The 25,491-nt window shown below is 45.2% G+C and overlaps 1 protein-coding gene across 1 annotated transcript; it reads right to left on the bottom strand.

Moving 5' to 3' along the window:
* Nucleotides 1-348: 348 nt before the first annotated feature.
* On the bottom strand, nucleotides 349-23,045 carry LOC120046007 (sodium- and chloride-dependent GABA transporter 2-like). The gene is made up of 15 exons (XM_038990920.1): nucleotides 22,859-23,045; nucleotides 17,309-17,443; nucleotides 15,589-15,729; nucleotides 13,648-13,727; nucleotides 8,625-8,632; nucleotides 8,258-8,390; nucleotides 6,330-6,464; nucleotides 5,976-6,079; nucleotides 2,015-2,139; nucleotides 1,829-1,941; nucleotides 1,396-1,533; nucleotides 1,140-1,242; nucleotides 927-1,027; nucleotides 601-771; nucleotides 349-408 (listed from the first exon to the last, which is right to left on the bottom strand). Exons 1-15 carry the CDS (start codon nucleotides 23,043-23,045, stop codon nucleotides 349-351), a joined length of 1,734 nt encoding a protein of 577 aa, XP_038846848.1.
* Between the last annotated feature and the right edge of the window lie 2,446 nt (nucleotides 23,046-25,491).

The following is a 25,491-nucleotide window of genomic DNA, read 5'->3' as shown; positions in this document are numbered from 1 at the left end:
TTGAGAGAATGCCAAGAGTGTGCAAAGCTGACATCAAGGCAAAGGATGGCTTCTTTGAAGAATCTACAGTATGTTTTGATTTGTTTAACGCTTTTTAGGTTACTACATGATTCCATATGTGTTATATCATAGTTTTGATGTCTTCACTATAATTCTACAATTTAGAAAATAGTAAAATAAAGAAAAACCCTTGAATGAGTGGGTGTGTCTAAGCTTTTGACTGGTAATGTATATTTTTTATTCAGGGGGTTCTGCAGCACCCTCAGTACGGTTGTGCTGGCAACAGTACATTATTACAGTTACAGGTGTTTTGTAATCCTTTACTTGTAACGGATTACATGTAATCCATTACACCCCAACCCTGATCCTGGGAAGGTCATCTGCTGGCCGACAGATCGCCTGGAGGCACTGGGGAAGCAAAGAGGTATCAATATACGTACAATCAATTAGAAGCAAAAGTTTTCCTCAAAATCTATCTCAGAATAGCTCAGAAACTCATAGACAAGCTTTATTGATCAAAATGTCATAATTCATTGGATTCATGCATTTAATGCAACACGAGTGCTAAATATTCAAGAGGAAATCTCAAATGCCACTGACTTGCCAGAATGTCCCTTGTCCTCGGTACAGTTTGTAGACCATGGTGATGGGAATGAGAGAGAGGGAGGACATAGCCAGGAACCAGCCCAGCCCGTAGGCCCACCACGGGTACACATAGGTGTTGTTGAACTTCAGAGGGCTGTACTTCAGCAGCGAGAACACAAAGGTTCCCTGGAAGAGGAAAAAGATGTCAAATATGTTGTTTTGTAATATCACTTGTCTTGTTTGATATTAACAGCACAATGTTTTGAAAGCAACTGCATTGTGAAATGATATCCGTAAATGTAAGTAAAATAATGATGAAAATGCACTTGACTTAAACTCACTGTGCACATAGTAGGGGTGATGTATAGCCAACAGTACTTCACCAGAGAGGAGGGCCTGTAGCCAATCATATCCTCAATGTTGTCACAGAAATGTTCAGCACCTTGGACAGAGACATATACGGGGTTCTCATGAACAGTGTCCTTGTTGAACGGATAGTTGAAGGAACTAAAGGAAGAACTACTATTTACAAAATGCAATTTCCCCATTCTTACCATATATCCATCCAATACTGAAAGACTGGCATATGGAGAGGAGTAGCAGAGTGGCACCACTGCACACATAATGATCAAACAGCTGTATGATGTAGAGGCCTCCCTGCAGAGAAATAGACATTCATTACAACTACTTTCAAACCTCGCTCCATGTTATCGATATGTGTTCTTACAGTATATCAGAGACCCATCTCTACCTGTTCACACAGCAGAAACTGTTTGAGAACATGTGTGACCTGTGTCTGGGACCTCTCACCTCTGTGACCATGATGAGTCCGACCAGGAAGCAGCAGCAGCAGATGAGCAGCAGCAGTAACTCCCTCCGGTGGCCCTTTCTGAGGACGTTGGGGTAGACATCCGTTACCGAGGTCATAAGGCTCTCAAGGCCGACAAACTGGGGAACATGACAGAAGAGAGAGAGGGCAGTGTACATGAGAGGGTCAGGTACATGGAAGAACACAGCAGGACACCCAGGTGGAGGGAGGGTAAGGTACAGGGAAGAACACAGCATGACACCCAGGTGGAGGGAGGGTAAGGTGCAGGGAAGAACACAGCAGGACACCCAGGTGGAGGGAGGGTAAGGTGCAGGGAAGAACTCAGCAGGACACCCAGGTGGAGGGAGGGTAAGGTGCAGGGAAGAACACAGCAGGATACCCAGGTGTAGGGTGTGGTGGGTGTTGAGCTCTAACCTGGCTGTCCAATCCTAACAGGATGATCATGGTGAAGAAACACACGGCCCAGAACTGAGGACAGGGGAGCAGGGACACTGCCTGCGGGTACACTATGAACACCAGGCCAGGACCTGCAGCAGAGCAGCAACAAAACGTTACAGAATACTCTACGTGTACCTCCGTTACACTGCATTAGAGACTCACCTGACTCAGCTACCGTAGAGATGTCCACACCCTGTTCTCCAGCCATATAACCCAGGATGGAAAAAATAGCAAAACCAGACAGGAAGCTGGTCCCACTGTTCAACAAGCACAGGTAGAAGGAGTCTCTGCAAGGCACAAAACAGTCTTCAACATACGGTGCATTTGGGAAGTATTCAGAGCCCTTGACTTCTTCAGCATTTTGTTATGTTACAGCCTTATTCTAAAATTAAATAAAAAATGTTCCTCATCAATCTACACACAATACCAAATAATGAAAAAGCAAAAAACAGGTTTTTAGACATTTTTGCAAATGTATAAAAAAAAACTAACAGAAATACCTTATTTACATAAGTATTCAGACCCTCTGCAATGAGACTCGAAATTGAGTTCAGGTGCATCCTGTTTCCATTGATCATCCTTGAGATATTTCTACAACTTGATTGGAGTCCACATGTGGTAAAATCTATTGTTTGGACATGATTTGAAAGGAACACATCTGTCTATGTAAGGTCCCACAGCTGATCGTGCATGTCAAAGCAAAAACCAAGCCATGAGGTTGAAGGAATTGTACGTAGAGCTCCGAGACAGGATTGTGTCGAGGCACAGATCTGGGGAAGGGTACCAAACAATTTCTGCAGCATGGAAGGGCCCCAAGAACACAGTGGCCTACATCATTCTTAAATGGAAGAAGTTTGGAACCGCTAACACTCTTTCTAGAGCTGGCCGCCCGGTCAAACTGAGCAATCGGGGGAGAAAGGTCTTGGTCAGGGATGTGACCAAGAACCCAATGGTCACTCTGACAGAGCTCCAGAGTTCCTCTGTGGAGGTGGGAGAACCTTCCAGAAGAACAACCATCTCAGCAGCACTCCACCAATGTTCGAATCACCAGACGGAATCCACTCCTCAGTAAAAGGCACATGACAGCCCACTTGGAGTTTGCCAAAAGGCACCTAAAGGACAAGATGCTCTGGTCTGATGAAACCAAGTTTGAACTCTTTGGCCTGAATGCCAAGCATCACGTCTAGAGGAAACCTTGCACCATCCCTACGGTGAAGCATGTTAGTGCAGCTTCATGTTGTGGGGATGTTTTTCAGCGGCAAGTACTAGGAGACTAATCAGGATCGAGGGAAAGATGAACGGAGCAAAGTACAGAGAGATCCTTGATGAAAACCTGCTTCAGAGTGCTCAGGACCTCAGACTGGGGCGAAGGTTCACCTTCCAACAGGACAACAACCCTAAGCACACTGCCAAGACACTGGAGGAGTGGCTTCGGGGCAAGTCTCTGAATGTCCTTTAGTGGCCCAGCCAGAGCTTGGACTTTAACTTCTTGCGAATATAGGGGGTGCTGTTTCGCATTAGCATAATTTGCACTACAGATTAAACGGCTTCCTACTCAATTCTTGCTCGTACAATATGCATATTATTATTATTATTGGATAGAAAACACTCTCTAGTTTTTATAGCCGTTGGAATTTTGTCTCTGAGTGAAACAGAACTCAATCTACAGCACTTTTCATGATAGGGAGTCAGATTTCAAACATTTTGGCCACTGATCTGGAGTCAGTTTAAAGGTCCGTGTAAATGCTATGAAGAAACAGACACTTCTTACGTCTTCCCCTGGATGTCAGTGCGTGATGACGCTTTGAATGGAGTCGATTGCGCAATCAGGGGCTGTATAAAACAGCAAATACCGGAAGTAGCTTCCCTTTGCTGCCTGCGCCTTGCGCGCGAAGGACATCGGACTCGCCTCCTTCCAAGCGTTAGTTTAGCCAGTAATATTTCTCCGGTCATGTTTTTACCCGTTATAGGTGTTAACAGCATCATAAGGTAGTTAATTTGAACCGTTGTATAGCAATTTATATCCTTTTAGTGCGATTTTGAGGCATTGCTTTGTTGTGCACTTTGAAGCGCTGGGCACGTTTCGGGGTCCCGGTCGTACGTTAGTGGGCATTTCGACGGACAAGTGGACATCTTTCGACCAAAAGAAGATTAGACCCAAGAAAGGATTCTTTGCCCAAGATTCTGATGGAAGAACAGCTCACAGTAAGAACAATTTATGATGATAAATCGTGTTTCTGTCGAAAAATGTTAAACGCTTACGCCGCCATTTTGTTTTGTATAGCTTCGCTTGGCGCAACCTGTATTGAAAAGTAAGGATAATTTAAAAAATGTAAATCAGCGATTGCATTAAGAACTAATTTGTCTTTCGATTCCTGTCAACCCTGTATTTTTTAGTCAAGTATATGATTAGCTATTGATTAAACTAGATCACTCAAAGATGGCGACCGACATTTCCAGGCTTGTTTTGCTACTATTTTCATTGTATAACCACGGTTTTTTATGGCTAAATATGCACATTTTCGAACAAACTCTATATGTATGTTGTAATATGATGTTACAGGAGTGTCATCTGAAGAATTCTGAGAAGGTTAGTGAAAAAATTAATATATTTTGGCGATGATACGATATCGCTCTCTTTGGCTAGAATCAGTGCTCGGGTAACGTTTGCATATGTGGTATGCTAATATAACGATTTATTGTGTTTTCGCCGTAAAACACTTAGAAAATCTGAAATAGAAAATCTGAAATGTTGTCTGAATTCACAAGATCTGTGTCTTTCCATTGCTATGTGCTGTGTATTTTTAAGAAATGTTTTATGATGAGTAAATTGGTAATACAAGTTGCTCTCTGTAGTAATTCTAGTCGCTTTGGTGAGATTTGTGATGGTGGCTGCAATGGCAAACTATGATTTATACCTGAAATATGCACATTTTTCTAACAAAACCTATCCTATACCATAAATATGTTATCAGACTGTCATCTGATGAGGTTTTTTCTTGGTTAGTGGCTATCAATATCTTAGTTTAGCCGAATTGGTGATAGCTACTGGTGGAGAGAAAAAATGGTGGACAAAGAAAAATGGTGTCTTTTGCTAACGTGTTTAGCTAATAGATTTACATATTGTGTCTTCCCTGTAAAACATTTTAAAAATCTGAAATGGTGGCTTTATTCACAAGATCTGTATCTTTCATTAGGTGTCTTGGACTTGTGATTTAATGATATTTAGATGCTACTATTTAATTGTGACGCTATGCTAGCGATGCTAATCAGTGTGGGGGGGGGTGGGGGGTGATCCCGGATCCGGGGTTGAGGCTCGTTAGAGGTTAACCAGATTGAACATCTCTGGAGAGACCTGAAAATAGCTGTGCAGCGACACTCCCCATCCAACCTGAGCTTGAGAGGATCTGCAAAGGAGAATGGGAGAAACTCCCCAAATACTGTATATGTGTCCCAAGCTGGTGGCATCATATCCAAGAAGACTCAAGCCTATAATGGCTGCCAAAGGTGCTTCAACAAGAGTAAAATGTGTGAATACTTATGTAAATGTACTATTTCAGTTTTTTTTAAATTATATGTCATTATGGGGTATTGTGTGTAGATTGACGAGGGAATTTTTTTTTCATCCATTTTAGAATAACACTATAAGGTAACAAAGTGTGGAAAAAGTCAAGGGGTCAGAATACTTTCCGAATGCACTGTATTAGTTCTCTATTCTCATTCATTTTAGGTTTGAATACTCTTTCATATTCGGTCTCAATCCTCTTGTACACACTATTGTAATTGGTGGTCTAAAAATATTTAAATTTAGGGGATTAACATTTAGCCCGAGGTAATGCCTTGTCAGGGCATGTCGTGCCATGACTCTTCTAGGCGTAGCTGAATGAGATAACTATGCATTTAAGGGATTGAATGTACTGCATCCGATCCATCCGAGCAAGCCAAGCCAGTGTGGGTTTTCCTTTCTAAGTGTTCTACTCCTCCATGCTTAACCAGGTGTGCATTTTTTCCATCTTCAGACCAGTTAGCACCACGGAATGAGCAAACTATGCAAGATCTTCACTGTGACAAATGAATACTGTCTATTCTAAATCAAACCTAGGCCCTAAAACTGAAGACTCACTTGTAACAGTCGTTGTTGTATTTGTTGTAGCTTCCAAGAGAAGTCAGGTATCCCAGGCATATGGCGTAAGAAAAAAAAACCTGGGTTCCTGCATCCATCCAAACCTTATTGAACACAAATAAGAGTTCAACTCAAGTCATAAACAGAACATTCAATAATCAAAACAGAAATCAATTCCGGTAAGATGTTGTAAGATTGGAGAAGGACTTAGAGGGCAGGTTTCCTGGACACTGATTGAGCATACTCCTGAAGGATGTGCAATGGAAAGGCTCAATTTAAAATGTTTTTTAGTCCCAGCCGATGCTGTATCTGTGTCCGGGAAACTGGCTCATAAATTTACACTACACATAATACCTGTGGATCAGCAAGCCTTGTAGCATTGGGATACATGTAGTAGAACATGCCATCTATAGCTCCAGGTAGGGTCACTCCTCGGACGAATAGCACCAGTAGCATGACATAGGGGAAGGTTGCCGTGAAGCACGCTGCCTTGGAATAAATAGTACAGGTATAATACAGAACAACACATTATAGACATTACCGGTATTACGATAGCAACTAGCATGTATTACCATAGCAACTAGCAGGTAATACCATACCAGCGAGCAGGTATTACCGTACAAACTAGCAGTTATTATCGCACCAACTAGCAGGTATTACCGTACCAGCTAGCAGGTATTACCGTACCAGCTAGCAGTTATTATCGTACCAACTAGCAGGTATTACCGTACCAAGTAGCAGGTATTACCATACCAACTAGCAGGTATACCAAATAGCATGTATTACCATAGCAACTAGCATGTATTACCATACCAAGTAGGAGGAATTACCGTACCAACTAGCAAGTATTACCGTACCAACTAGCAGGTATTACCATGCCAACTAGCAGGTATTACCGTACCAACTAGCATGTATGGCCATACCAACTAGCATATATTACCAGACAAACTAGTATCTATTAAGATACCAATGTTGTGGAAATGCTTACACAGAGAAGACTGTCAGTCAATCTTAAATTAATCATTGTTTATTGTCAGCATGCTGGAGAGGTTCCAACAAACTTGATGCACCATAGTGAACATCAGTCAGGAGCTCTCACGGGGCAGTCCAGTTTAGTTCCCTTATATACTGGTTACAGACATGTTACATAGTGTCACGTCCTGACCATAGTTCTTGTATGTTTTGCTTGTTTAGTGTTGGTCAGGACGTGAGCTGGGTGGGAATTCTATGTTGTGTGTCTAGTTTGTCTGTTTCTGTGTCCAGCCTAATATGGTTCTCAATCAGAGGCAGCTGTCAATCGTTGTCCCTGATTGAGAATCATATATAGATGGCTTGTTTTGTGTTGGGATTTGGTGGGTGATTGTTTCCTGTGTCAGTGTTTGTGCCACACAGGACTGTGACGGTTAGTTCGTTTGTTATTTTGTATAGTGTCTATGTCTAACGTTAGTAGCTTGTGTATTGCACTTTCGTTTGTAGCTTCACGGTCGTTTGTTGTTTTGTATTAGTTTGTCAGTATCTTGTCTTTGTGTTAATTAAATTCATGGAAAATTACCACGCTGCACATTGGTCCTCCGATCCTTCTCTCCTCTCCTCGTCCGAGGAGGAGGAAGAGCTAGACTGCCGTTACACATAGGCACAGTTCATAGGATTGGTTCCGGCAAGTGTCTGGCACCGTCTCATATCTTAACTTAAAGAACATCTTCTGGGCGTTCTGCCAAATAGTCTAAAGGAGGAGGTCATGACGCCCCCCCATGTCTTTACCGGTCACAGGTAGGAAACAAGGATACTTTATGACACCAAAGACAAGATGCTCAAATTAAAATTTCCTTCACACCATCTAGCAGGTATTACCATACCAACTAGCAACTATTGCCGTAACAACCATCAGGTTGATGTTGATTTTCGTGAGTCTTGTCCTGGAGGCAGAACTGAGTGATTTCCCCTTAGATAAGCCAGCTGCAAAGTCAAAAAAGTCAAAGATTTAAGGTTAGGGTTAGCAGTGTGGTTAAGGTTAGGCTTAAGGTTAGGTTAGGTTTGGTTTAAAATTTGATGACTTGTGGCTGTGCTTGCTAGTGTCCACTCTGCAGAGCTGCGTCCAGGACAAGATACATGATGAAAAACGTTAACCTGGTACCAACTATGAACCCATACATCTCACCAAGTAGGGTACAGCTCCAGCAAATATTCCACCTCTGTTTTTTGTTGTTGTTGATTTTCTTCTTCTTTTTACCTTTGATTTAAAGATTGATTGAGAATGGAATGATGCATGTGTTCAGTCTCACCTTTCCTGTAGACCTCACTCCTTTCCAGATACAGAAGTAGCAGATGGCCCAGGACAGCAGAAGGCACAGAGCCAGCTCCCATCTAATGCCTCCAAGTGATTCTATTCCATCCGATATCCGCAGCACTCGCCGCCTGTGAGGAGAAAAGGTAGACACTGCAAAACATTTTGTCACCAAAATAAAATGTATCTGATACAAATATATTGTAGCCTATTGTAATATATTGTATGCACTTAGAATAATTATTTCAAGTACCCTTACAGTACCCTTAAAAAAGAAAATAAGACTATCTGATTAATTTGAGGAAAGAATCTAATCATGAAAGATGTAATGGTTAAAAACACAGCATTATTAGAGATTTACTTACTGCCAAAACTCTACAACTGTCACGACTTCCGCCGAAGTCGGCCCTTCTCCTTGTTCGGGTGGTGTTCGGCGGTCGACGTCACCGGCTTTCTAGTCACCATCGATCCATTTTTCAGTTTCGTTTTGTCTGTATTATACACACCTGGTTTCAATTCCCCCATCATGTTCCCTATTTAACCCTCTGGCTTTCATTTCTGTTTGTCCGTGATTGTTTGTGCGTTAGGTGTTGTATTGGATACGTGTACGTATCTGTTTATTTTCCATTTGTGGAATTGTGCATTTATTTTGAGTAAAACTCTGTGGTTTCGCTCAACACCTGTGTCCTGCGTTTGACTCCAAATATTCTCCGCACACAACCCTGACAGAATCACGGACCAGACTTCAAATGGAGTCAGCAGGCGCAGCCAGCCCTTCTCTCCCAGTAGAGGAGCAGGTTCAACAGCACGCGACTATGTTGCATAGTTTAGGGACAGCCATGGATCGCGTGCTGCAAACTATGGAAAGATGGGAGAGAGGAGGTCTCCCGGTAAATCATAACCCAGCACCAACACCCGCACCTCTACCTACACCACCATCCATCCCTCCACCGGTCGGAACCAGTGGAATTCGGCTCTCGCTCCCGGGAGCGTATGACGGAACAGCAGCCGGGTGTCAGGGTTTCCTCCTACAGCTGGAGCTATACCTGGCATCTGTTCATCCGCCCCCTTCGGGACACGAGAGGGTGGGCGCTCTCATCTCCTGTCTGACTGGTAAAGCCCTGGAGTGGGCCAACGCCATCTGGGGAAGAGAGGGATCTACCCTGGATAATTATGATGACTTCTCTCGCCGCTTCCGGGCAGTCTTTGACCATCCACCTGAAGGGAGAGCGGCGGGAGAGCGATTGTTCCATCTCAGGCAGGGGATGAGGAGCGCTCAAGATTTCGCTTTGGACTTCCGTACTCTGGCCGCTGGTGCGGGATGGAATGAGCGGGCCCTGATCGACCACTACAGGTGTAGTCTACGAGAGGACGTTCGTAGGGAGCTAGCCTGCAGGGACACCACTCTCAACCTGGACCAGCTGGTGGATTTATCTATCCGGCTGGATAACCTGTTGGCCTCCCGCGGGCGTCTAGATCGGGGTCCGCCCATTCCATTACCCAGCTCCTTGGATCCAACCCCTATGGAGTTGGGAGGGGCTGCTAGGAGGGAGACCGGAGGGGGAACCACTCCATGTACCAACTGTGGACGCAGAGGGCACACTGCTGTCCGGTGCTGGGGTGTTTCTCCTGGGAGTCGAGGTAGCAGGCGGAGCACTGGTGGGTCGTCTCAGGTGAGTAGGCACATAACTCACCCAGAGCCTTCTGTTGCACTCATGTGGTTATCTATAGAATTTCCTGGGTTTTCCCCACATTCCCAGCATAAGGCGCTAGTAGATTCAGGCGCAGCTGGGAACTTTATTGACCGCTCTTTGGCTCATAGCTTAGGGATCCCTATTATTCCGGTTGATGTTCCCTTCCCTGTACATGCCTTAGATAGTCGTCCTTTGGGGTCGGGGCTGGTTGGGGAGGTCACAGTGCCCATCGCTATGAGAACGCGGGAGGATCACGAGGAGAGAATTAGTCTCTTCCTGATCGACTCTCCTGCGTTTCCTGTTGTGTTGGGTCTTCCCTGGTTGGCCTCTCATGATCCGATTATTTCGTGGCAACAGAGGGCTCTCAAGGGATGGTCCTGTCAGTGTTCAGGGAGGTGTGTAGGTGTTTCCTTAGGTGCCACTACGGTGGAAAGTCCAAACCAGGTTTCCACCATGCACATTCCTCCCGAATATGCCGATTTGGCACTCGCCTTCTGTAAGAAGAAGGCGACTCAATTACCACCCCATCGACCGGGGGATTGTGTGATAGATCTCTTGGTAGACGCTAAACTTCCCAGGAGTCACGTGTATCCCCTGTCACAGGAGGAGACGGTGGCTATGGAGACATATGTCACCGAATCTCTGGGACAGGGATACATTCGGCCTTCCATCTCACCTGTCTCCTCGAGTTTCTTTTTTGTGAAGAAGAAGGATGGCGGTTTGCGCCCGTGTATTGATTATCGCGGATTAAATAAGATCACGGTAAAATACAGTTACCCGCTACCACTTATAGCGAGTATGACCGAGTCATTACACGGGGCGCGCTTCTTCACAAAATTGGACCTCAGGAGCGCTTACAACCTGGTGCGTATCAAGGGGGGAGATGAGTGGAAGACAGCATTTAGCACCACTTCTGGGCATTATGAGTACCTCGTCATGCCGTACGGGTTAATGAATGCTCCATCAGTCTTCCAATCCTTTGTGGATGAGATCTTTAGGGACCTGCACGGTCAGGGTGTAGTGGTGTATATAGATGACATTCTAATATATTCCGCTACACGCGCCGAGCATGTGTCCCTAGTGCGCAGGGTGCTTGGTCGACTGTTGGAGCATGACCTGTACGTCAAGGCTGAGAAATGTCTGTTCTTCCAACAGTCCATCTCCTTCCTAGGGTACCGCTTTTCAGCGTCAGGGGTAGAGATGGAGAATGACCGCATTTCAGCCGTGCGTAATTGGCCGACTCCAACCACGGTAAAGGAAGTGCAGCGGTTTTTAGGGTTTGCCAACTACTACCGGAGATTTATCCGGGGTTTTGGTCAGGTAGCGGCTCCCATTACCTCACTGCTGAAGGGAGGACCGGTGCGACTGCAGTGGACAGCTGGAGCGGACAGGGCGTTTGGTCACCTGAAGGCTCTGTTTACCTCAGCTCCCGTGCTGGCTCATCCTGATCCTTCCTTAGCATTCATAGTTGAGGTGGACGCGTCCGAGGCGGGGATAGGGGCTGTGCTGTCTCAGCGCTCGGGTACGCCACTAAAACTCCGCCCCTGTGCATTCTTTTCGAAGAAGCTCAGCCCGGCGGAGCGAAACTATGATGTGGGGGACCGGGAGTTGCTGGCTGTTGTCATGGCTCTGAAAGCGTGGAGACATTGGCTTGAGGGGGCAAGACACCCTTTTCTCATTTGGACTGACCACCGCAATCTGGAGTACATCCGGGCGGCGAGGAGAATGAACCCTCGCCAGGCAAGGTGGGCCATGTTTTTCACCCGTTTTGATTTCACCCTTTCCTACAAACCAGGTTCCCAGAACGTTAAGGCAGACGCACTGTCCCGGCTGTATGATACAGAGGAGAGGTCCTCAGATCCCACTCCCATCATTCCAGCCTCTCGCCTGGTGGCACCGGTGGTATGGGAGGTGGACGCGGACATCGAACGGGCGTCACATTCAGAGCCCATTCCACCTGACTGTCCAGCTGGGCGTATGTACGTTCCGTTTGATGTCCGCGATCGTTTGATCTGTTGGGCTCATACGTCACCCTCCTCTGGTCATCCTGGTATCGGTCGGACGGTGCGCTGCCTTTCTGGGAAGTACTGGTGGCCCACTTTAGCTAAGGACGTGCGGGTTTATGTTTCCTCCTGTTCGGTATGTGCACAGTGCAAGGCACCTAGACATCTGCCCAGAGGGAAATTACAACCCCTTCCCGTTCCACAGCGACCATGGTCACACCTATCGGTGGATTTCGTGACGGATCTTCCCCCGTCGCGGGGTAACACCACGATCCTGGTCGTTGTGGATCGGTTTTCTAAGTCCTGCCGTCTCCTTCCTTTGCCCGGTCTCCCTACGGCTCTACAAACTGCGGAGGCTCTGTTCACCCATGTATTCCGGCACTACGGGGTGCCTGAGGATATAGTTTCTGATCGGGGTCAATTTACATCTAGAGTCTGGAGGGCGTTTATGGAACGCCTGGGGATCTCGGTCAGCCTTACCTCAGGTTTCCACCCCGAGAGTAACGGGCAGGTGGAAAGAGTAAACCAGGATGTGGGTAGGTTTCTGAGGTCCTATTGCCAGGACCGGCCGGGGGAGTGGGCAGCTTACATCCCCTGGGCGGAGATGGCCCAAAACTCCCTCCGCCACTCCTCTACCAACCTATCACCGTTTCAGTGTGTGCTAGGTTACCAGCCGGTCCTGGCACCATGGCATCAGAGCCAGATTGAGGCTCCTGCGGTGGATGAATGGTTTCGGCACTCAGAGGAGACTTGGAACGCTGCCCATGTGCGGTTACAACGGGCCATCAGGAGACAAAAGGCGAGTGCCGACCGCCACCGCAGTGAGGCCCCGGTGTATGCACCGGGGGATCGGGTCTGGTTCTCGACCCGAAACCTACCCCTTCACCTGCCCTGCCGGAAGCTGGGTCCGCGGTTTGTGGGGCCATTTAAAGTCCTGAGGAGACTGAACGAGGTTTGTTATAGGTTACAACTCCCCCCTGATTACCGTATTAATCCCTCGTTCCATGTGTCTCTCCTCAGGCCGGTGGTGGCTGGTCCGCTCCAGCAGTCTGAGGTGCGGGAGGTCCCTCCGCCCCCTCTTGACATCGAGGGGGTCCCGGCGTATACCGTAAGGGCCATCATGGATTCTAGACGTCGGGCGAGGGGCCTTCAGTACCTCGTGGAGTGGGAGGGGTACGGTCCGGAGGAGAGATGCTGGGTACCGGTGGAGGACATTCTAGATCCATCCATGTTACAAGAGTTTCACCGTCTCCACCCGGATCGCCCTGCACCTCGCCCTCCGGGTCGTCCCCGAGGCCGGTGTCGTCGCGCTGCTGGAGCCGCGCGTCAGGGGAGGGGTACTGTCACGACTTCCGCCGAAATCGGCCCTTCTCCTTGTTCGGGTGGTGTTCGGCGGTCGACGTCACCGGCTTTCTAGTCACCATCGATCCATTTTTCAGTTTCGTTTTGTTTTGTCTGTATTATACACACCTGGTTTCAATTCCCCCATCATGTTCCCTATTTAACCCTCTGGCTTTCATTTCTGTTTGTCCGTGATTGTTTGTGCGTTAGGTGTTGTATTTGATACGTGTACGTATCTGTTTATTTTCCATTTGTGGAATTGTGCATTTATTTTGAGTAAAACTCTGTGGTTTCGCTCAACACCTGTGTCCTGCGTTTGACTCCAAATATTCTCCGCACACAACCCTGACAACAACTGAAGATGACGTATTCAGGAGGGGAACAGTCCAATTGCTGGTTACATTATTGGTACCAAATGTGACACAAGCATCTGAAATACATTGAAGTCTATTTGTAGCAAGTTAAACGTTGACAGCTTGGTACCAAATGTGAGGCAAGGATCTGAACTATATGGAAGCTTAGTTGAAGCAGGTTCTAACCTCCAAAAAAGGGGAGAGGGTTCTACTAAGCTAACATATGGAATTGTTTTTTAAGATGGTCATACCATGGATCATTTAGATATTTGATTTTGAATTGTATGAACCCCGTAGTTATGAACAAATATATTTGAAAGTTATTTGATAAAATTTAGATTTTGGCCTTGAATAACATATTCATAAATGGCAAAACAGACAGTCAAAAACCGATACCGGGTTACCTTCAGTTCGTGAGAATTTAATCTATCTCATTAAATATAAACAGTCCAATCATGCCCTCCGTAAGGCAATCAAACAGGCAACACGTCAGTACAGAGACAAAGTGGAGACGCAATTCAACGGGACGCACTGTATGTGTCATGGACTCCAGGCAATCACAGATTATAAAGGGAAAGCCAGCCAAATTGCGGACACCGACGTCTTACTCCCGGACAAGCTAAGCACCTTCTTCGCTCGAGGACGACCCGGGCCGCTCTCGAGGACTGTGAGCTCTCTTTCTCCACGGCCGAAGTGAATAAGACATTTAAGCGTGTTAACCCTCGCAAGGATGCCGGCCCAGACGACATCCCTAGCCGTGTCCTCAGAGCATGCACAGACCAGCTGGCTTGAGTGTTTATGGACATATTCAATCTCCCTCAATCCCAGTCTGCTGTCCCCACTTGCCTCAAGATGTCCACCATTGTTCTTGTGCCCAAGAAAGTGAAGGTAACTGGTGGGACTGATTAAAAACAATGACGAGACAGAGCAAGGAAGAAGCCACTGCTACAAACCGCCATAAAAAAGCCAGACTATGGTTTGCAACTGCACATGGGGACAAAGACCGTACGTTTTGGGGAAATGTCTGATGAAACAAAAATAGAACTGTTTGACCATAATGACCATTGTTATGTTTGGAGGAAAAAGGGGGAGGCTTGCAAGCCGAAGAACACCATCCCAACCGTGAAGCACGGGGGTGGCACTATCATGGTGTGTTTTTCTTTTGCTGCTCGAGGGACTGGTGCACTTCACAAATTAGATGGCATCATGAGGGTGGAAAATGATGTGGATATATTGAAGCAACATCTCAAGACATCAGTCAGGAAGTTGAAGCTTGGTCGCAAATGGGTCTCCCAAATGGACAATGACCCCAAGCATACTTCCAAAGTTGTGGCAAATTGGCTTAAGGACCACAAAGTCAAGGTATTGGAGTGGCCATCACAAAGCCCTGACCTCAATCCAATATAAAATGTGTGGGCAGATCTGAAAAAGCGTTTGCGAGCATGGAGGCCTACAAACCAGACTCAGTTACACCAGCTCTGTCAGGAGGAATGTGCCCAAATTCACCCAACTCATTGTGGGAAGCTTGTGGAAGGCTACCTGAAATGTTTGACCCAAGTTAAGCAATTTGAAAGCAATGCTACCAAATACTAACTGAGTGTATGTAAACTTCTGACCCACTGGGAATGTGATGAAAGAAATAAAAGTTGAAATAAATCATTCTCTCTACTATTATTCTGACATTTCACATTCTGAAAATAAAGTGCTGATCCTAACGGACCTAAAACAGGGATTTTTTACTAGGATTAAATATCAGGAATTGTGAAAAACTGAGTTTAAATGTTATTGGCTAAGGTGTATGTAAACTTCCGACTTCAACTGTAACTAAGCTATAGAGGTAGCAGCTCCTGAAGGGATTATTGTAACCCAGTAGCCTCCAATGTACTATTTGATAAAACTGCTACAAAGTTTCATTTCAGCCACCAATATTCTAAATACCTGTGTTCCAGTCATTATTACAGTTGGCCCATGGCAGGTCAACAGTGAAGGATGAAAACAGGTAGTGGAAAGCCCAGGCCAGGATCACAATGTAGGTCATACATCCATATATAGTGATCACCTGGGCGGCGTAGCCCAATCCTGATGAAGGCAAGAACAGAAGCATAGCAGCATGCTCATAAAACCTAAAAGGATATATTTTGGAAAAGGAATGGGGCCCTGTGTTACTGCACATTCATTAAGATCACTCACCACTTGTTTGTTTTGCAGGACTCATATAGAAATGAATAAATGTGTCTCAGCACGGTTAAGGAACACCCTTCCTTGGGCTTATAAAGTGAAGTGTTGCCTTTAAAGAAGAACTGAAAGTTTTCATTGCAGTGTGATTTATTTTACTTCACCAACGTTACAACTTTACAATCTGATGTAGCTAGCATAATCTTTAGACCAGGCTAGACAACATCTGCATTAAGACATCTGACAGATAAGATATGTGTGAAGCGATGATAAAAGCTCACTCCGTGAGAGAGTTTGTCACAATAACAATGTACCCTTGTGCACAGAACTGTACAGAAGTGGAGGCTCCTTAGAGGAGGAAGGGGAGGACCATCCTCCTTAGTGAATTCCAATTTTTTGATTAGATCATACTAAATATATTCAAATGTCACCAAATAACTGATTGACACAATGTTTTGTAATGAACGTTTACAGTAGACTCAACAGCACTCAGTAGGGTTGCACCGTGGTGTAGCTGGAGGACAGCTAGTTTCCATCTTCCTCTTGTTACATTTATTTCAATACGAAACATAGGAGGCTTATGGTTCTCAACCCCTTCCATAGACTTACACAGTAATTATGACAACTTCTAGAGGACGTCCTCCAAACTATCAGCATGAACTGACATGTTGATCCACCCAAAGGATCAGAGAACGAATCTAGTAATGAAAACATAAGCTACAGCCAGCTAGCACTGCAGTGCATAACATGTGGTGAGCAGTTGACTTAAAGAGAGAGAAAGACAATATTTGAACAGTTTTAAACAAATTAATTCATTAAAAAATGAAGGAGAAGCAAGATAGAGAGAGAGAGATATATATTTTATTGTATTGTTTTCACTTTCACTTAGCTAGCGAATGCAGCTAGCTTGTTTAGCATACTCAAACATCCTGCTCAAACAGAGAGGGATGCTATGTTACCTAGTTGGCCGTGGCTTTCCAACATTGGAACTCTTCCAAGTCAAGGTAAGCTTTTGGTTTTATTAATTTATTGGACCGGGGCCCGCCTGTGTAACTGCTAAACTGCTTTCTGATTGTACATTGTACTTCATGACTGTAGCAGGTTTACTAACGCATCAGTTCTAGTAGTTCTAGTTGACTTTGAGGTGACAAAGATGTAGGCTGTGTGTAGCGGTTAGCATCATGATATGAAGGTTTTGCTTGTCACAGACAGTTAATGTGTAGTGCACTGAAGTCCAGAAGCAACCTCACGATGGCTATAGTTAAAATGTAACTATCATGTAGTAGCCTAAACCTATCGATGTTACATTGAACTGGGTGAATGGAATATGAATGACGAATGACAGTCATCCAATATGCTGTAATAGAAATAAGACCATGCTCATAAAAAAATATTGTCCTCCCTCATATTAAACGACACCGAACATCACTGCTGTACAGCTATACTCAACACAGAGATCACTATGTAATTCAATGATCCTCACCTTCAAACAGCGGGCAGATCTTCCGCCAGCAGGTGATGCCCCCCTGGCTGGTGTACTGTCCAAGAGCCGTCTCCAAGATGAACAGAGGGATGCCACAGGTCACCAGGTACAGGATATATGGGATGAAGAAGGCACCTGCAGAACAGGCAGGAATCACAAAAAGTAGGCCTCTGTTCACTTTAACCATTAGTTGACTTTTGGGGGCCAGTGTGACAGGTTAGGTTTATTGGAAAGAATTCACCTACAATAGAGGCAGGCAGGAAACAGGAGACAAAGGGCTGTGAGACAGAGGCTTAATCCTAGACACATATAAAGTGGGATGTACACGGAGTGTGCGGGGCAACAGACAACAAACAGCAGAGGGGCTAAGGATTTTAGAGATGGGTAAAGGGCCAATGAAATGTGGGGAAAGTTTACAGGACTCCACCCGGATGGGCAAGTCCCGAGTGGAAAGCCATACCCTCTGCCCAAACGTGGCGCAGGGGTCCGGTGGAGATCTGCCTGTCTCCGATACCTGGATGTGGTCTTCAGAAGAGCAGCCCAGGCTCTCTTCCAGGTACAGCGACAGCGGGGGACCAACATCTGGGAAGAGGATATGCTGACTTCTTGCTCAGGGAAGAGCGGTGGCTGATATCCCAAAGGCCACTCCAAGGTGGAGAGACCAGTGGCCGAGCAGGGAAGGGTGTTACAGGCATATTCCACCCACACAAGTATCTGGTTTTCAGGTGGTGGGGTGGCGGAGACGAGGCAATGAAGAGCCGTCTCCAGGTCCTGATTGGCTTGCGCCGACTGGCCGTTAGATTAGGGGTGAAAACCAGAGTACAGGCTGGCTGACGACCCAATGAGGGTACAGAACGCCTTCCAGAACCGGAACGAGAACCACGATCCATGGATCCGGAAAACGTGCTACACCATGTGCTGAACAGTCTTCTTGGCTGAGGGTAACTTGGGAAAGGGGAATGAAATGGGCGGCTTTAGAAAATCTATCCACCGTCAGGATTGTGGGGTTGCCATCACCTGTTGCGGTGAGCAACAGGGAGTAGTTGAAGAAGGCCAGCCAGAGCTTGCAGCAGAGTCTTATTTCGTGCACACACAGTGTATGCGGCGACGAATGCGGAGACATCAGGCACCATAGAAGCCCACCCAAAGCATTGTCAAATGAAAGTCAGGAACCAACGGGAGCCTGGATGTCAGGTCAGTCTTGAGGAATATGCCCAATCCGGAGAACGGGCAGAGTCCGGGACAAAAATCTACCCACTCCAACCAGTGCCTCCACTCCTCCAACGCCATCTTGACGGCGAGGAGTTCTCGATTTCCCACATCATAGTTCTTCTCAGCAGGGGTAAGACGATGGGAGAGAAAAGCGCAGGGGTGCAGCTTTTGGTCCTGGGCAGAACGCTGGGACAGGATGGCCCACACTCCGACATCCGAGACGTTGATCTCCACCACCAACTGACGGAACGGGTCCAGATGGATTATGATGGGGGCTGCAGTGAATCGATATTTGAGGTTTGAGAATGCCCGGTAAACTGCTGGAGACCTCATGAATGGAACCTTGGGCGTGGTGAGTGCTGAGAGGGGGGAAGCCAGGGTGCTGTAACCTGAAGCGGCGGTAGAAGTTAGCAAATCCCAGGAAACGTTGCAGCTGCACTCCAGATGTGGTTTGAGGCCAATTCACCTTCACTCTCACCTTGTCTAGATCCATCTGTATATGTTCTACAGTGATGACTTATTCTAGGAAGGAGATGGTGGAGCGATGGAATTCACATTTCTTCACTTTAATGAAAAGCTGGTTCTCCAGGAGGGACTGAAGGACCTGTCGGACGTGCTCTTGAGCTGAATGGGAAAAGACAAGGATGTCGTCGAGGTAGACAAACACGAACAGGTTCAGCATGTCCCAGAGCACATTGTTGACCACGGCCCGGAACACAGCGTTGGTCTGAATGGCATAACCAAGTACACATAGTGCCCGCTAACCGTGTTAAAAGCTGTCTTCCACTCTTCTCCTTCCCGTATCCGAACCAGATGGTAGGCATTCCGAAGGTCCAACTAAGAGAAGATGGTCGCTCCCTGAAGAGGTTTGAAAGCCCAGGAGATGAGTGGTAGAGGGTAGCGTTTTTTTAACCGTGATGTCATTAAGGCCCCAGTAGTTGATACACAGGCACATGGTTTTGTCCTTCATCTCCACAAAAAAGAACCCTGCGCCGGCGGGAGAGGCAGATGGACAAACACTCCCTGCAGCGAGAGAGGCCTCAATGTACTCCTCCATAGACTTGGTCTCCGGACCCGACAGGGACTAAAACCGCCTCTGAGGTGATGTAGTGCCCGGAAGAAGGTCAATGGTGCAACCGTAAGGTCGATGCAAAGGGAGAGACATAGTGTGGGCATTGTTGAAGACCTCCCAGAGGTCCAGGTACTTCACGGGAATGGCTGAGGGATCCAAGACTTCTCCCAAGCCTGCAGGAAGATGTCCCGGGGAAGGCAGTGTGTAAGGTCCGTAAAGTTGGTATAGTCCCAAAATGTTTTGCTTGTCAGCAATGAAGTTTTCAAGATATGTAACTTTCAAAAAACATAAATCCTCCACATACAGTACCAGAATAAAAGTGAAGAATTCAAAATGATGAAATAACACATATGGAATTACGTAGTAACCAAAAAGGTGTTAAACAAATCAAAATATGTTATATATTTGAGATTCTTAAAAGTAGCCACCCTTTGCCTTGATGACAGCTTTGCACACTCTTGGCATTCTCTCAACCAGCTTCATGAGGTAGTCACCTGGAATGCTTTTCAATTAACAGGAGTGCATTGTTAAAAGTTAATGTGTGGAATTTCTGTCCTTCTTAATGCGTTTGAGCCAATCAGTTGTGTTGTGAAAAGGTAGGGGTGGTATACAAAAGATAGCCCTGTTTGGTAAAAGACCAAGTCTATATTATCGCAAGAACAGCTGTCTTGTCAATGTAGAAAATAGTACAAATAAAGAAAGTCCCTGGAATGAGTCGGTGTGTCCAAACATTTGACTGGTACTATATGTTAAAATATAATTTTATTTAACATTCTGGCTTGTAGAAGTCATGAGAGGAAACTTTCCTCATCCAAACGCTCCTTTCTGTCCGACGTAGAATTCAATGCAAGTCAATGTCGGGTTTCCAGGCAAGTGTCGATACTGATAGGATCGAAATGAAGGGAGCGCTGCTCTTGGGTCAGCTTTCTCCATTTAAATCTTTCCTTAACATTATAAATTATTTCACAATTCTGAAGAGGGATAAGCTTATAGTGATTTTTTACCACCTAAGGCTGCAAATATTAAGGCGGCTTATTCATTCATTCACCCTGCCTCACACAGGAAGCGGCGCAGGTCCTAATCCAGGCACTTGTCATCTCCCGTCTGGATTACTGCAACTCGCTGTTGGCTGGGCTCCCTGCCTGTGCCATTAAACCCCTACAACTCATCCAGAACGCCGCAGCCCGTCTGGTGTTCAACCTTCCCAAGTTCTCTCACGTCACCCCGCTCCTCCGCTCTCTCCACTGGCTTCCAGTTGAAGCTCGTATCCGCTACAAGACCATGGTGCTTGCCTACGGAGCTGTGAGGGGAACGGCACCTCCGTACCTTCAGGCTCTGATCAGGCCCTACACCCAAACAAGGGCACTGCGTTCATCCACCTCTGGCCTGCTCGCCTCCCTACCTCTGAGGAAGTACAGTTCCCGCTCAGCCCAGTCAAAACTGTTCGCTGCTCTGGCACCCCAATGGTGGAACAAACTCTCTCACGACGCCAGGTCAGCGGAGTCAATCACCACCTTCCGGAGACACCTGAAACCCCACCTCTTTAAGGAATACCTAGGATAGGATAAAGTAATCCTTCTAACCCCCCTCCCCCTTAAAAGATTTAGATGCACTATTGTAAAGTGGTTGTTCCACTGGATATCATAAGGTGAATACACCAATTTGTAAGTCGCTCTGGATAAGAGCGTCTGCTAAATGACTTAAATGTAAATGTAAATTCATCATTGCGCACTATGGGCTTCACGTCATGGAAGACTACAAGAAGCAAATACAACTCAATTGATTGAACATGAAATGTATTTCAATATGTTTGAAATTGGCCTATAGCCTACTGTTTATATTTTAATGTAGTCATCTAGGTTTTCATTTGCAGCATCTTTTTATACGTCACTTGTTTGTATCAAAGAAATTGGCAATGTTGTATTTGTAGTCAACTTTGTTCTGAAGTTATTGCCGGTCAAAGAGATAATGATAAACCATGTTTCGCTATGTTTAGTGGAGATCTTCTGTTTATAAATTGATTCGGGAGGGCAAAAAAACATCTATAACGTACTTAGCTGTTCTCAGTGGTGGAAAAAAGTACCTAATTGTCATACTTGAGTAAAAGTAAATATACTTTAATAGAAAATGACTAAAGTAAAAGTGAAAGTCTCCCAGTAAAATACCACTGTCGTGTGTGCTCCCTCTCTGGCCTCTAGGTCACCAGGTTGCTCGTTCATGGTGTACACCTGTCACCAGCGTTACGCGCATTTGTACCTTATGACACTCACCTGGACTCCATCACCACCTTGTTTACCTGCCCTTTATGTCACTCTCTTTGGTTTCTTCCCCAGTCGTCATTGTTTCTGTTTCATGTCTGTGCACTGTTTGTGTTTCTTGTTTTGTTTTGTTCATTTATTTATTATTTATTTATTATTTAATAAATGTATTCACTCCCTGAATTTGCTTTCCGACTCTCAGTGTACATCGTTACAACCGCTTGAGTAAAATACTAAAAGTATTTGATTTTTAAATATACATAAGTATCAAAAGTAAATGCAATTGCTAAAATATACTTAAGTTTTCAAATTCTTTATTTTGAGCAATCCAGACGGCACCCTTTTCTTGTTTTTAAAATGTATGGACAGCCAGGGGCACACTCCAACACTCAGACATCATTTACAAACAAAACATGTGTTTAGTGAGTCTGCCAGATCATAAGTGATAGGGATGACCAAGGATGTCCTCTTGATAAGTGCTTGAATGGACCATGTTCCTGTCCTGTCCAAAATGTAACCAGTACTTGTGGGTGTCAGGCAATTCATGTAATGAACTTAGTCTTATTAAGATGCTTTTGGGAAACCTTTCTGACTGAAGTGAAACATCTCAATTTCAGTTTAGATTAGTTTTATTGGTCCTGTGCAGTTCTAAATCAAGCAAATACAACTTATTTGAGAAATTGTAAATTGTGCAAGGGTTCCAGTATTAAACAGACCCATAAATATATTTTGGAAGTCCTAAAGAAGGTTTAGGATGTTCTAAAGAATATTAAAAGGGACCGAACTGAAAAGAGATCAAACTCCTCCATCATAAAGAGAACACTCTTCTATGGCTGCGTTTACACACGCACAATTCAGATCTTTTTAAGAGCTGATCTGATTGGTTAAAAGACCAATTAGTGAAAATTATGATCCGAATTGGGATGCCTGTGTAAACGCAGCCTCAGAGGTACACAAATGTATGCACATATTTCACCAACAAGCAAAAAGGAGACTTTGTTGACTCACCCCCACCATTCTTGTAACAAAGATATGGAAACCTCCATATATTTCCAAGTCCAATAATAGCACCAGCCACAGTTAGAATGAACTCCATTTTACTATCCCACTGGCCACGCTCCTTGACCCTCTGTTGGGTGTAATGCACGGGCCCTGGGAGAGGCTCATGTCTGCCTACGGAGAGAGGAGCTGCCATCCTGCCAGTAAGAGAGGGTCCGGAGCCAAGAGCTGCGTGTGGAGTCTGTTGAGTTCCTGCCTCAAGATCAGTTGTTGGTGCAATGGTCTGCTCCTGTTAGAGCTTTTATGGATATCAGCACTGTCAAGATAGTGTGGTGGTAGCCTCGAGGTTAGAGAGGCGGAAAGTTTCCAACCCCTGAGTTGCCTGCTGTAAAATCTTTCAGCCAGAGGGTTACCGGCTTCAGTATCCAATATAATTCATACTGCCGTTGTGCCCTTGAGAAAGGCACATTACATCTAAATGGTGTTAACACCCGTGTGGGCTCTTGAACTCTCTCTTCAAAGTTCTTTTCAACTTTCCCTTACGGTACTTGTCGACTATCGGTCTAATGCCGGTATTTAGTCTGAGATGGAGCTTACAACCCGCTTTGGGCTGCATTCCCAAACAACCAGATCCGAGAAGACCGGACCCCGGCGCGAGTGGGCCACAGTAAGCCTCATATTGAGAAGAGGGTGCTTACAGTATATCTTAGCCTTGGGCAGCCACACTAGGAGAACAGAACATTGGGCTTATCCTACTATTGTACAACAAGTCCTTCCACATAGAGATGAGGTTCAGCAGCTCTTGGATGACAAAGGAAGTAAGCATATTTATTGTTACAAAAAAAAAATGGAAAGCGGGGGTAGTGGCAGTGCTACCTTTCCCCAGACATCACAACGTCCCATGTACTGACATCGTTAGTTCTCTGTGTATCATCATACTGTACATGGAGCCCATAGGACCACTAAAAAGGATAGTTCACCTAAATTACAGGTGAACAAAACCAAAGCATGGGTTGCTGTCTTACCTTGTCCATTGACTGCTTACAGGGTAAAGCAACACATTATAAAATATTAAAATGCTAGATTGGCATTGATGATAATCAACTTTTGGTGATTTTGGTATAGTCACCCCCCATTATTTACAAAGATGGAAATAATTGATTCATTGGCTGGTGTTATAAAACTATTTTATAAATACATTTTGCAATGTATTTTAACAGCGTTACAAAAGAGTGTTACAAAAGACCTTGTTCAGATCAGATGAGTTTGAAGACAACGGTAATGACAGCTCAACAACATAGTTTCAAAACCCTTCCACAAAACATCATATACAGTTGAAGTCGGAAGTTTACATACACCTTAGCCAAATACATTTAAACTCAGTTCACAATTCTCAATTCTCAATTCTCAAAAATGCCCTGTCTTAGGTCAGTTAGGATCACCACTTTACTTAAAGAATATGAAATGTCAGGTTAATATGTGAGAGAATGATTTATTGCAGCTTTTATTTATTTCATCACATTGCCAGTGGGTCAGAAGTTTACATACACTCAATGAGTATTTGGTAGCATTGCCTTTAAATTGTTTAACTTGGGTCAAACCTATTAGGTAGCCTTCCACAAGCTTCCCACAATACGTTGGGTGAATTTTGGCCCATTCCTCCTGACAGAGCTGGTGTAACTGAGTCAGGTTTGTAGAACTCCTTGCTCGCACAAACGTTTTTAGTTCTGCCCAAAAATGTTCTATAGGATTGAGGTCAGGGCTTTGTGATGGCCACTCCAATACCTTGACTTTGTTGTTCTTAAGCCTTTTTGCCACAACTTTGGAAGCATGCTTGGGGTTATTTGCCATTTGGAAGACCCATTTGCGACCAAGCTTTAACTTCTTGACTGAAGTCTTGAGATGTTGCTTCAATATATCCACATAATTTTCCTTCCTCATGAAGTCATCTATTTTGTGAAGTGCACCAGTCCCTCCTGCAGCAAAGCACCCCCACAACATGATGCTGCTACCCCCGTGCTTCACGGTTGGGATGGTGTTCTTCGGCTTGCAAGCCTCCCCCTTTTTCCTCCAAACATAATGATGAGCATTATGGCCAAACAGTTTCATCAAACCAGAGGACATTTCTCCAAAAAGTACAATCTTTGTCCTTATGTGCAGTTGCAAACCGTAGTCTCGCTTTTTTGTGGCGGTTTTGGAGCAGTGGCTTCTTCCTTGTTAAGTGGCATTTCAGGTTATGTCGACATAGGACTCGTTTTACTTTGGATATAGATACTTTTAGAACTTTTTCCTCCAGCATCTTCACAAAGTCCTTTGCTGTTGTTCTGGGATCAATTTGCACTTTTCGCACACCAACGTACATTCATCTTTCACTGCTATGCGGATGACACACAGCTGTACATTTCAATGAAACATGGTGAAGCCCCAAAATTGCCCTCGCTAGAAGCCTGTGTTTCAGACATGAGGAAGTGGATGGCTGAAAACGTTCTACTTTTAAACTCGGACAAAACAGAGATGCTTGTTCTAGGTCCCAAGAAACAAAGAGATCTTCTGTTAAATCTGACAATTAATCTTGATGGTTGTAAAGTCATCTCAAATAAAACTGTGAAGGACCTCGGCGTTACTCTTGACCCTGATCTCTC

Source organism: Salvelinus namaycush, chromosome 4 (assembly GCF_016432855.1).
Source record: "Salvelinus namaycush isolate Seneca chromosome 4, SaNama_1.0, whole genome shotgun sequence".
Taxonomy (NCBI): Eukaryota; Metazoa; Chordata; class Actinopteri; order Salmoniformes; family Salmonidae; genus Salvelinus; species Salvelinus namaycush.
Note: the sequence above shows the minus strand (reverse complement) of the source record. Positions and strands in the feature narration are given on the sequence as shown.

Bases quoted from the DNA above. Each gene is read 5' to 3' on its own strand.
- LOC120046007 (XM_038990920.1), bottom strand. From the start codon at position 23,045: ATGGCAGCTCCTCTCTCCGTAGGCAGACATGAGCCTCTCCCAGGGCCC. The intron at 2,140-5,975 runs GTGAGTCTTCAG...TGTGCCTTGCAG, and splicing joins TACAACAACGACTGTTACAA to AGACTCCTTCTACCTGTGCT. The intron at 1,243-1,395 runs GTGAGAGGTCCC...ATTTCTCTGCAG, and splicing joins GACTCATCATGGTCACAGAG to GGAGGCCTCTACATCATACA.